We start from the raw sequence: 12,521 nt of genomic DNA, 5'->3' as shown, positions 1-12,521 counted from the left end.
AGGGACCTTTACTCCGGCAATTTACTCAAATCAGCCCAGAGAGCCATGCTCGACCAGGGCAAAACTCATAATAATCTTATTACCTGTCCATGATCATTACCAGTGTGCACACGGTCCTAATGTAACCCACCAGGTGGCATGTTCTACGAAAGCCACATTTTCCAAATTGCAATCATCACATTTAATAAATATCATTGTCTAATGAATTCATTCAACACATATCGAAATAAAGATTAAAAATTTAAGGTAAAGCAACGTGCAATTCGTGTGGAAAAATAATAATAATATTTGTATTATTATAACATTACTAATAATAATATTTATATTATTTTCAATAATTAATAATCAAGTGAAATTATTTATATTGCAATACTAATAATCATATTAAGCATAAATTTCTAAAATAGCATATTAAATTCAGACTTAGCAATAGTGCAATGATTAAGTGACTTTTAACTCACAGAATTGGGTGACCTCCTAGCTCTGCTCCGGTGCCTCGATTGGAGTAAGCCGAATAGACGGATTATCTAATCACGGAAAATAATTTATCAATTATGCTGAACAATTACAATTGACCCTAGGTCTAGATTCCTAGGACTGACTGTCTAAGAATCTCGACTCGGGAGAATTCTACCGAAAATTCGGCAGAACCTTTCCTACAACATGGACATTTACCCCCCGTAAAATGGATTCAGGACCTGTTAGAAAAACACTTCAAATATCCAACAATCCAAACAACGGGAAACGGGTCCCCAAACTTCACTATTTTTCCCGACTCCGCTACACAACACAAAACACGAGGCAGGCAAACTGACAAATAATTATTTTTGACTCACAAATATCATTTAATATTCAACACAATCTTAGATACACAATTACACTAAGAATTTCAAAATTAACGGGCCAAAGAAAATTACCGAGACGCTTGATCGCTCGGTCGACTCGCCTCTAGCCGCCGGAGTTCGATCGACGATCCGAACACACCATCGGACTCGAAACGATGCATTGACAACGATCTCCACTTTCGATTTTCCGATATGACCCCCGATCATCCAGAGAGATTTTCGGACGATCTCGACCGTCGATTCACAAATGGAGTCCGATTGCCATGAAACCGGTGCCATTGCGAAGCTTGAGCTGAGGAGAGTCGGGATACGTCCTCCGATCGTCCATCCTCCATCGGAGCTCGCCGAAAAATCAGAAAATGTGGCTGCCACCTACTTCGCCGGAACGCCCTCATTCGGCCACCAAAACCGACGTCGCTACCGCCAAAAGGAAGCTCTCTTCGAAGGAAGCCGATCACCACCAAGATCGGCTGGAAAGGCCGCCGAAAACGGCCGGAACGGCCTTTGAAAGCCGTTGTCCCTTCTCGTTCTTGCGCTTAGCCGACACCAGTCGGCCACTCTCTGGCCCCGACGCAGACCGATCTCCTCATCCCCGCACGATTCTCTCTCTCCCCAACACCTCTCTCTCTCCTTTTCCTTCTTCCCCGATTCCTTTCCTTTCAATATCGACATTTGACCCCTGAACCTTTTCTTATTACAATTTGGTTCCTCAACTTTCTTAATTACTTACAATTTCATCCTGCAGAATTTCCAATTAACCCTTAAACTTTTTTTTAGTGTTTCAATTAATCCCCTCGCTAATTAATTTGGGCCAAATTAGAATTATTGAAAATATACAATTACATAAATACCCCTGCCGACACATTTATTTACAAAAATACCAAACATCCAAATTTTCATTAAAACCCCATATTAATGAAATTACACTTTTAAATCCTCATCCAAAAATAAATTTTCAATTTAGTATTAACACAATTAATTTAAATAATCAATTCGCTAAATATTTTCCAACTTAAAATTTAATACCACTAGTTAATTAAAATACCTATTTTCCCTAAATTCCTTTTATAAAAACACCCTTTACAATTTCTCCACAATTTTCCAATTAAACCGAATAAAAATAAAGCTAAAATTAATTTAAATAAAAACTCATTATTAATATTAATCTTTATTAAAAAAAATTTCGGGTATTACACAATCTAACTCCATTTAAAAATCGACGGCCGAGATTGTCCGTAGATCTCTACGGATGATCGGGGGTCAGATTGGAAGATCGAAAGTTGGGATCGTCATCAACGCGTCGTTTCGAGTCCGTTGGTGCATTCGGATTGTCGATCGGACTCCGGCAGCTGGAGGCGAGTCGACCGAGTGGTCAAGTATCTCGGTAATTATCCGGCCCGTTGATTTTAGAATTTATTGGTAAAATTTATGTGTTTATTAAATTGTGTTGAGCATTAGAAAATATTGTGAGCTAAAATAATTAATTGTCGGACTGTCTGCCATTGGTCGTGATTTGTGATGTGTGGCGGAGTCGGGAAAAATAGTAAAGTCTTTAGGAACCGACTTCAGTTAAAATAAATTGTTGAAATATTTGAAGTGTTTTCTGGCAGGTCCTGAACCCATTTTACGGGGGTAAACGTCCGTGTTTAGGGGAGGTTCTGCCGAATTTTAGGTAGAATTTACCCGAGTCGAATTTTTAGACAGTCAGTCCTAGGAATCTAGACCTAGAGTTAATTGTCAAATGTTTCAATGTTATTGATTAAATTATTTTTCGTGATTAGATAATTCGTCAGTTCGGCTCGCTCCACCCGAGGCATCGTAGCGGAGCTAGGAGGTTGTCAGATCTGTGAGTTAAAGTCATATATCTGTTCACCTGTCATGCTAAGATTTTTACGTGATAGTTCTGATTAAATAATTTAATATTTCAGTTATTTATTTAATTACTAGTCATATATGTATCATTTACTGCATTATGGTTTGTGTTTTCATATTGACTCGGGATATGACGGCTGTAGAACATGCTATTTGCTGAGTTGTACCGGTATGAATCAGAGACTGAAAATAAAGAGGTAAAGGTTTGTAAATTTTTAAAAGGTAAATTTAGGACTTGCCCTGGTCAAGCATTGCTCTCTAGGCTAAGTAGAGTGAGTTTGTCGGAGTAAAGGTCCATGGTCGAGCATTGCTCTCTAGGCGCCGGCTTATTTGGAAACTTAAGTGACCAGACTGGAGTTAAGGACCCTGGTCGAGCTTCGCTTTCTGGGCGTGAGCCTTATTGGAGTAAGAGAGTCTAAAGGCTAAGACTGATAGTGATAATTAAGTGACCGGACTGGAGTCAAGGACCCTGATCGAGCTTTGCTCTCTGGGCGCCTGGAATGGGAGAGTCGAGATGTTAATGTTGGGATTAGGGTTCTACTAAAGTACTCCGTCCCGTAGTATGTGAAATCTTATTTTTATTTAAGCATGGCATGGCACGTATATTTTTGCATGACTTAATGTTTATTTCAAATTAAATAAATGTGTTATTGAAGTGTTTGAATTTATTTTTGGATATATGATTTTAACTCACTCTCGAGACTGACAGTCTCAATTTCACTGTTTTTCGGGTGATTATTAGTCTTCTCGCAGTTCTTATCTAGCAACCCGACTCCTTCATCATCGGAATGACGTAATTGATTTTGGTATGTTTGACTTGTAAAAGTTTTAGATTCTCCCTAGTAGGAATATTAGACTTACCAGTTGTAATTTTATATAAATTTAAGTCTCGCTTAATTATGCTGGCAAATCGAACTTAATTTATAGTATCCATTGATATAAGTTTAATTGTGGAAAAAGTGCTTAGAATTGAGTTCAGATTTTAATTTGAGTGAGTTAGTGAATAGTCAGGCTTACTACGGGATTTAGTGGCCTTAAGCCTACCCATTCCCTAGTACTGGTCACGGGCCCACAGATCGGGTCGTGACAATTGAGTTCTTCAAACTCTACTTTTTCAATTTTTATTTTAATATAATAGTAATTATGACACATCAACCTAACACAATAATATATCTATAGAGTATTTCTCTTTATGGCTCGGTCTTAGAGTTTTGATCTTATTGCATGGCTGAGTCATGGCTCCTTATTCTTCGGTTCATCTAAAGTTGTCTGACTTAGTTGTTTTGAATTTAATTTCATTATATATATATATATGTAAAATTAGTTTATTATTCATTTTAGTTCCTTCTTTTACTTTTGTAATTGCAGATGTATAAGAGTCTTTGGATAGTTCTTGCTTCAAATACAAATTTGGATTCATCCACTGTTAACATCAGGAGATATAACTATTAGCTCCAAACAAATACTAAAAACATACAATTAATGCAGAGATATATAATATTGGTGGATCTTCATTTGTAAATCTAGGGAAAGTAGAGCTTTAGTCTCCTCCATTTTGGTTGCAATAGATAAACATGCAACGGCCAATAACTGCATCATCCAAGCTTTACCCTTCTGCAATTGCAACCAATGCAAGTATTTAACAATGTGAGAATAAGATTACAAGAAATGTAGCATATAAAAATGATGTGTATTTAAGCTTCAACTTACATGCAATTTGTAGGTAGAGAGAAAGCTATCCAAGTAATTTATTAATAAATAGTAATTTGAACATGCAAGGCATTTGCATTATTAACTACCAACTAAATTCCACAAGGGAATTGCAAGAGAATTGCAAGAGAATTGAATAGAACAGAAAGAAAATTAAAAAAATAACAACTCATATCAATAATGATGTTAGGCATTAGACTAATCAAAAGAGAGAAAATCAAAGTAAGAGAAAAATATGCACATGAGACTAACCAAGTGAAAGAGGAACAAGGAAAAGACAAAATGTGCACAAAGTATACAGAAAAATGCAATTAAAAAATCTCTATATACCCGAAAAGGAGTAGAAAAGAAGAGAATCCAACGGAGCAACTATGAAAGGGAATAAAATACTAACAAAAAGAAAAAAGAAAGCCCAACATACATGCCCTATCCATTTCATTTTACACCCATATCAAATAGAAAAACAAACATTATGACAATCCTTACCTAGAGGATTCAAATCAATCAAAATCCATATTTAGATACTTAAAATTAAAAAATATCAAAGTGAAAAGTATAGCCATAAAACAACCCAACTGGATTCATGAATTGACAAAAATTCTCGTCCTCATTCTCATATTTGAAAAGCTGAACTAAAAGATTAAAGGAACTTTAAAAAATTTATACACAAAAATAAATTGGCAATAATTTTCTAACCTTGAGATCCTTCAAGTTAGTGTAAGGCATCAATAAAACCACTGTGGAGCTTTGACGACAGCAACAACTCTGTTTCTTGTGCTGCTGTTGGGCTTTATTATGGATGACAAATCCGAAAAAAAGAGAGTGGAAATCTGAAAATATGTTGAAAGGTTAAAAGACAAAGGAGTTGAAAGTGTAGGAAAACATTTAATTAAAGGAGCTTAAACAATAGTAAAAGATTTAATGGAGAAAAGAGAAGTAATAAGAAGAGAAGATTTTGAGTTGATGTGTCTAAATTGAGAGAATTAGCTAAAGAATTAGGGAAGGTGCCACCTAGGAAAGAGGAAACATATTTCAAAAGACTATATATATATATATATAATTTTTGAGATTTAAAATTTCTTTGATACGTGTGCTAAATTTTTAACACATAATTTTTTTGTTTTGACATGTATACTTACTTTTGACTCATGGGATTCAAGCTTATGTATAATATTTTTTATAATTTTTTATATCAATTTATTGATTAATAAGTTATATTCCTAAATAAATACCGACTCTAATTCTAAAAATAATATATTAATTATATTTTAATATTTTATTAACTAATAAATAGTTTCATAATCGGATAATGATACTAATTCTATTTTAAGAAATAGCATATTAATTATATTTTAATATTATATTCACTAATAAATTAATTTTCTAATTAGATAATACTTCTAATTCTAGAAAATAATTTCTTGACTTATATTTTTAATATTATATTTAGTTATAAATTAATTTTTAATTATATAATAAATTCTTACTTTAGAAAATAGTAACATCAATTATCTTGATAGTATTGATTTATATAAATATTAAAACTAATTAATAAATATTTTTAAGATAATTTTAATATTATTTCACTAATAAAATTTTAAAGAACTTTAAAATATTATTTAAAATAGTTAGTTTACTTTTTTAAAAAAATATTATAAATTAATATTAAATATTAAAAAATTTATTAAATTATATCTATCAATTTAATTTTACAGTACAGTACACGGATAACCGACTTAAGATACACCGTTTTGCTTGAGAATAAAATAAAGTGTCCATTTTAGAGGACTCTAATAGGAGAGTCCATAGCCTTAAATCGCTTGTCATCTCAAGCCATTAAAGATTAGGAATACATTAATTAACTTATATGTCATTTTATATCAACATCAAAATTTTATTGATTTATTCTTTTATAAATTTTATTAAATTAATGTACTGTGTTTTTATGAAACAGTTTCATAATATAAAAGAAAAATCTAAAAAATAGATTTGTTAACTGCGGTTTTAATAGGAATTTTTCGAGTTTGAATACTTATAAAAAAAGAAAAAAGAGAAAAGAAAGAAAAATTATTTCAAAGTTTTTCTTTAATTATTCACTATTTTTAAAAAGGTTATGTATATGGTTTGGGTGAATATAAACATGAAAATCAATGTTTGTGTTGTTACAACTTACATGTGAATGCTGGTTCGTAGTATGAGTTGTAGCTGTCTTTCCTCAGGTTTTAGTGACTGCAGCTGGGCCTTAGCCTATTTACAGACCTTAACATCTATTTGCACTTTATTGATATCAGCAGGCAAAGGGAATCCTAAGCTCCATTTTCCATCGTTTTTACTCCAATTCCATACCAATTGCAAGTTTTCACAACATCAGTAGGATTTAATTAGTTACATTAATTGGTTTGATCAAGCAGCTAGATTACACTCTCTCTATATATATATAGAGCACTTGATGAATTCCATATACATGCATGCATGCAACAGAAATATATCAAACTAAATCTAAAACTAATTCTATCTAGAAGCAAGTGAAGTCCAAGCAGAAGCAGTGAACAAGCTAGTGTCTTTCCATCCAAGCCTCAATGCTCCCTCACCTTGTGCAAGACTATAGCCATGAGCAGGAGGGAACATGTTCAGTATAAGTTGTGCTTGAGCCATGGAGTTTCCACTCATTGGTACCTGCATAAATGAAGTACTTCTTGCTGCGAGCTCACTTCTCCAGTGTCTCAGCTTGTCTTCCCCACTTCTTGCAGGCCCTCCTATCGCCAATACATTGTTGATTTCTCTGTAGAGAAGGCAGTGCTCCACCCGGTGTCTACTTGAGTCATCGCAGGGCAAAAATGCACCAAGCGAATCAAACAATGTTGAGTAGTAGTGAAGAGAACCTACAAAGCGATCTAAGAATGACCCACCATGAGAAATGTCTTGCTCAACTAATGTCATGATTCTTGGTGATAGTTCTTCAAGCAGTCTCATCGTTTTCCAATCAGGCCCTGTTGCATCGTACAGTGAATGCTGTAGCCAGTGCACAGCCAGTGTTTCACCTCTCCTTAGTGGCACCATTGACACATCAATCTCACCAAATTTCTTTGCAATGGGATGGAACTCGAATGATAGACCGAGCCGCTTAGCGAAATTGGAAAGCTGTTTCCCTGTCTCTACTAATAAGTCCATTGAAGTACCCATACCAGTCATTCTAATATGTGGCGGACCTTCCATTCTTGTAGCCAGGATGTGAAACAGCGCTGGCCATTGCAGACCTTGCATAATATCAAGATCGATAATGTGAACCCTGTCACGACGTTGAAAAGCTTCAAGAATTTCTTGGTTAGAGATGAAGTGTGCAAATTTAATGAAAGGAGAGACATTGTTGAAGACTTGAAAGGCAGAATGAACAGTTTTGTGGTTGATCAGAGGAGAACAAATACCTAACCATGAGTTGATAACCCTACTAGCCATGGCTTTGGCAAAATAGGCAACAACCCTTTCAGCACAAGAAGGACCATAAGGAGAAGCCATTTGAGTTAGCTCAAGCAACATTCTATGAGCTTCACCAAGATTATCAACTGATATGGCAACAGCACATTCAAAAAGAAGGCTTATGAGATTTAACCCATGCTCATCTATCCTACTCAAACCTCTACCGTTGCTTGCTCCATTTTCATTGATGCGTATTTGGTTTCCAAGCTCAATATTACTCCATTGTAACTCTTCCTCATGAATGCTATATGCCCCATCAAAATGACTTCTCTTCAGAGCTTTTCTTGGTCTGGAATCACTCGTCAAGAGTGACGGGACAACATTGTTATTGCTACTGTCTTCATTACAGACCATGGCGGTGTCTGTTTGCAAGCTGTGATCACTTGGCGTATCAGGCATGTCATCAATTAGCTGTCTGGTGACATGTTCAACCCATTCAGAGAGTTCATTCCTCTCCAAATTCGTAACTACTTGTTTCGGAAAAGAGTTGGAAGCGGCAGCAGCTTGAAACCCAACAGAGCTACCATAATCCCATGCTTCATGGGTTTGCATCATGTCAATAGCCCCATTAACCACTTCATATCCTGCCTTCATTATTCAACTATAAAGCTATATTTCTGATTATAGGGTAATTTGATATTAAGAGAAAAGAGAAAGAGAAAGAAATATTGGTGGTGGTGGAGATGGAGGAGGAGGAGGAGGGTGTTAAAAGAAAGCTAAGGATCATTTTTAAAGGCAAGTCTAGGGCAAGGATGACCAAATAAATGATCAAAGAATAGGTCTATACATGATATAAAAATAAATAAGTCTTTTTGCACTATAGTTTAATGCAAGAGCATGGCCGGCATAGACAAACATATAGATAAAGATAAGTTGCTTAGGGCCAAACTAACCCACGTCAGTTTGGTAGTGATTTACATAAATAATTAATTTAAGGATTATCAACTTTTTTCCATTAACGAACTGTAAACAGGTAGTCAATTCTTTATATATTTTTCATCACAAAAATTAATATATACTTTCGTAGAATGATGAATAAAGATTTTCAAATTCGAATTTTTCTTTTCAATTTTTACAAAATGAAATATTCCCATAAATTCACATATATTAAAAATTATTTATTAATTAGTTACTGTTCAAATAATGGAAACTATTGAATTAATTTAAGATGTTTTTTATTCTACCAAATCAGATGAGAAATAGAACCATTATTTTATATGTAGAATTGGAAAGATGGAGAAAGAACAACTACCCACATATTTAAAAATATAAAAAACAACTGTGAATGATCTATGAACCATATAAGTGGATAAATTAATATTTGTGAATCAAGTATTAGGAAAGTTGATGCATTTTTTTAAGATTTAAGAGCGTACAGAAAGGCACAAATGAGTTGGGATTAAACAATTGGTTTAGTTTAGTGTTCATTTTATGTGTATACATTCACTAATTAATTACATGATATATAGTAATTAACTTGTGCCCTACATGTTTAATTAAGATGGAACCATTGACGTATTAAGGATTTTTATCTAGTTATTAAGTTGATGAATTCTTGACCCGGTTCATATTCCTTTGATTTCTTGATTTATGATGTTTTAGGTGTTAGATAAAGCTTTGTCCCCCCTGATATTGACAGGTAGAGACATTGGTTCTAATCAAGTTGGAACACCATAAAGCCACTTTGTTAGCCCAAAAAATGACAGTTATAATTTACAAATGGTATTTAAATAGTTCATATCTATTTGAAATAAGAAATACATATAGAAAAATAATTAGTAATAATTATCCAACCATCTAGAAGGTTATTCTAGATGAAACATATTCATTTCTAGTTCTATAGTCAAGACCATTGAAGAAAAAGATGTCTTAAATTCATTATTGCGATAAATTTATGTGTGAAGTAGGTACGACGTGTTGTATTCATTTATTAAGAATTAGAATTAAAATCCGGTTTAAAAATAAAAATACAGTCGACTCTTTTATAATTAATATATCTGATGGATACAAAGTTATTAAATATTAAGATTATTAATTTATTAAATTAAATTATGTAAAAAATGAGAATTTTTTTTTAAATTTATTAATTAATAGAAATTATTAAATATTAAATATAAATGGATCGGCTGTTTAATGTTGATTTAGTTAGAAATATTTGCTTGATTTTCACATAATTATACTTTATTGTTTTGCTTTTTATATCAGTTTGTCGATCGTGAATCAATTTACAAGAAATGAATTCTTAATATCACAATCTAAATGTTCTTCTAATTCTTGGGTGTGGCATATCAATTCTCTATCTTAATTATATACTTTTGATTTTCCATCATTAGTTTATGTCAAGACTTTCTCTATTTATAGACCTTAAAAGGGAAATGGCATACAACCCTATCAAGGTTTCCAATCTCTTGCTGAATGATATAATCCTTCTAATAATTGCAATCATATATATTAGTACAAATTATGATTTTTAGCAAGAATTTTGATTTTTATCCAAAACAAAATACGTCTCATATATTTTATTCAATATCGAGCAGTTTTTAATCATGATTAGTCAGTAATAATTAAATACCGATTAATATATGACTATATCATTTATTAGTAAATAATATCTATTAAATAATTTAATATTAAAATATAAAACACTAATATATGCGTGTCATTTTTCTATATCTGTATTATTTTTTTATTAATTTTGATATATACATTAAGCCTGAATAAAAATCTCACAATTATGTATATATATATTAAGCCTAGCTAAAATCTCTAAAAGGAAAAAACAATACGCAGAGTGTGACGCATAGCATGATGGTTTATGGCCTACGATCATGTGTTAGATAATTAAAATCATTAGACGCTGTTGGTGACAAATTAAGCTAAAGACTCTAACACATATATCTCCAAGGGTTCTGGTACTCGATCATTACTAATGACTCATGACTTTTATTAATATTATATATGGATTTATTACAATTTGTATTACTACGTAGGTGTGTCGGTATAAAAGAATTGTTCAATAACATATTTTGCATGTACATATATATATATATATATACATTCTATTTTCTTATAATTAATATATTTAATAGATATTAGAATTATTAATTCGTTAAGTTTGATTATTTAAAATAAATAATTAATTAAAAAATATTCAAATATAGAAGATCAACGGTATATGTGTGTAAGAATGGTAGTATACATATGCTTAGTTAATTATCACCGTATCAAGATTTTGGGTTAAGAATTTGAAACTTTCTTGCTTAGAAGATTGCTTACAGAATATATATAACAAAAGCATAAAAACGTGTATGTAAAGTTGCAAAACCAAATTAAACCCTGAAACAAGACCAACAAACAAACTTTTGATACCGGTGATACATATATATATAATACTAAAAATTTTATTAAATTTTTCTATAAATTTTATTTTATATTGTTATTTATAACTAAAATACTAATAACAATTATATATCGCATAAGTAAACCATTAATATTTAATAATTATAGAGACATATATTATAATAAATATATAAGTAATAGAAATAATTTTTTAGTAAACTACTATGTTACTTAATATATTTTTATTTTAGAGTCTGTAATTCATTTTCTGTTATTTTAGTACTTTATAAATATGACTGTTAGCAAACAAAACTCAAATTTCATTAGCAAATGCTGACCTGTCAGTTAGAAAAACAGTAGCTATTGCATGCCACATCAGAATCTATTAACGGTATTGTGCAATTTGGTCGTTATTTGTTAGCAATCATATTTATAAAGTATTAAAAATAAAAAGAATAAACCATAAACTCTAAAATAAAAATACGTTAAATCACAATATAAATTAATGAATTTTTTTTATACTAATAAATTTTTATTGCTCATCAATCAATTTAATACACATATGACAGTACGAAGCGTACTCTTAATGTAAATAAAAAGATAAATAATTTTTCTTATAATAAATGTATTAAGTTTGAACCCATCAAAACTAAATTAACTTAAGAAGAAAAATACCTAATCAAGATGTATTCTTTTTTTTCAATCCCTACCTTCACTCCAAAGTCCCACCTCCATGAACTAAACAAAAAGGTAGAAAACTAAAGAAGTAGTCTAAGATACATAGAATCTTTCCCAAGTGGTCAAACCTTCAAAAACTTGCTGAAAGGGGTCCAACTCCTGGTCAACTACTCCTGGCCTGCTGAATCTTTGCATGAAACAAAACTAACTTGCTTGCCAGAAGACACTGCCTTTCTGATTTATTTATTGAAAAAATATTTTAATAATGTCATTATATATATATATATATATATATAAACACAAATGTGTTCCAATTCTACCCTTTCTTTCCATTTTATCATTTGAGAATCCATTATTGTTTTGTTTAAAAAGAAAATTTTGGATGTATTATAATACAATAGGTCTGTATAATTTTTGAGAATCAATGAATTGAACACAATGGCAGCCTTATGCTATACAAAACATGTCCATTCCCACACTTTGAAGTTCTGGCGCAATGACCAGTCAATACGTCAAATGTTGCTTCAAAAATTTAATAATTCGCATCATTAGGGTCCCATATTGTATATATATATAAAAGAAAAGATAGGAATTATGGTT

At 31.9% G+C, this 12,521-nt stretch overlaps 1 protein-coding gene across 1 annotated transcript; it reads right to left on the bottom strand.

The window, feature by feature from the left end:
* Positions 1-6,794: 6,794 nt before the first annotated feature.
* LOC8279702 (protein SCARECROW) lies at positions 6,795-8,702 on the bottom strand. Its single transcript, XM_002529798.3, has one exon. The coding sequence runs from the start codon at positions 8,496-8,498 to the stop codon at positions 6,939-6,941; it is 1,560 nt and encodes a 519-aa protein (XP_002529844.1). The 5' UTR covers positions 8,499-8,702; the 3' UTR covers positions 6,795-6,938.
* Between the last annotated feature and the right edge of the window lie 3,819 nt (positions 8,703-12,521).

The sequence above is a fragment of the Ricinus communis genome, chromosome 7, assembly GCF_019578655.1.
Source record: "Ricinus communis isolate WT05 ecotype wild-type chromosome 7, ASM1957865v1, whole genome shotgun sequence".
In the NCBI taxonomy this organism is placed as follows: domain Eukaryota; kingdom Viridiplantae; phylum Streptophyta; class Magnoliopsida; order Malpighiales; family Euphorbiaceae; genus Ricinus; species Ricinus communis.
This window is presented reverse-complemented; position numbering and strand designations above follow the sequence as displayed.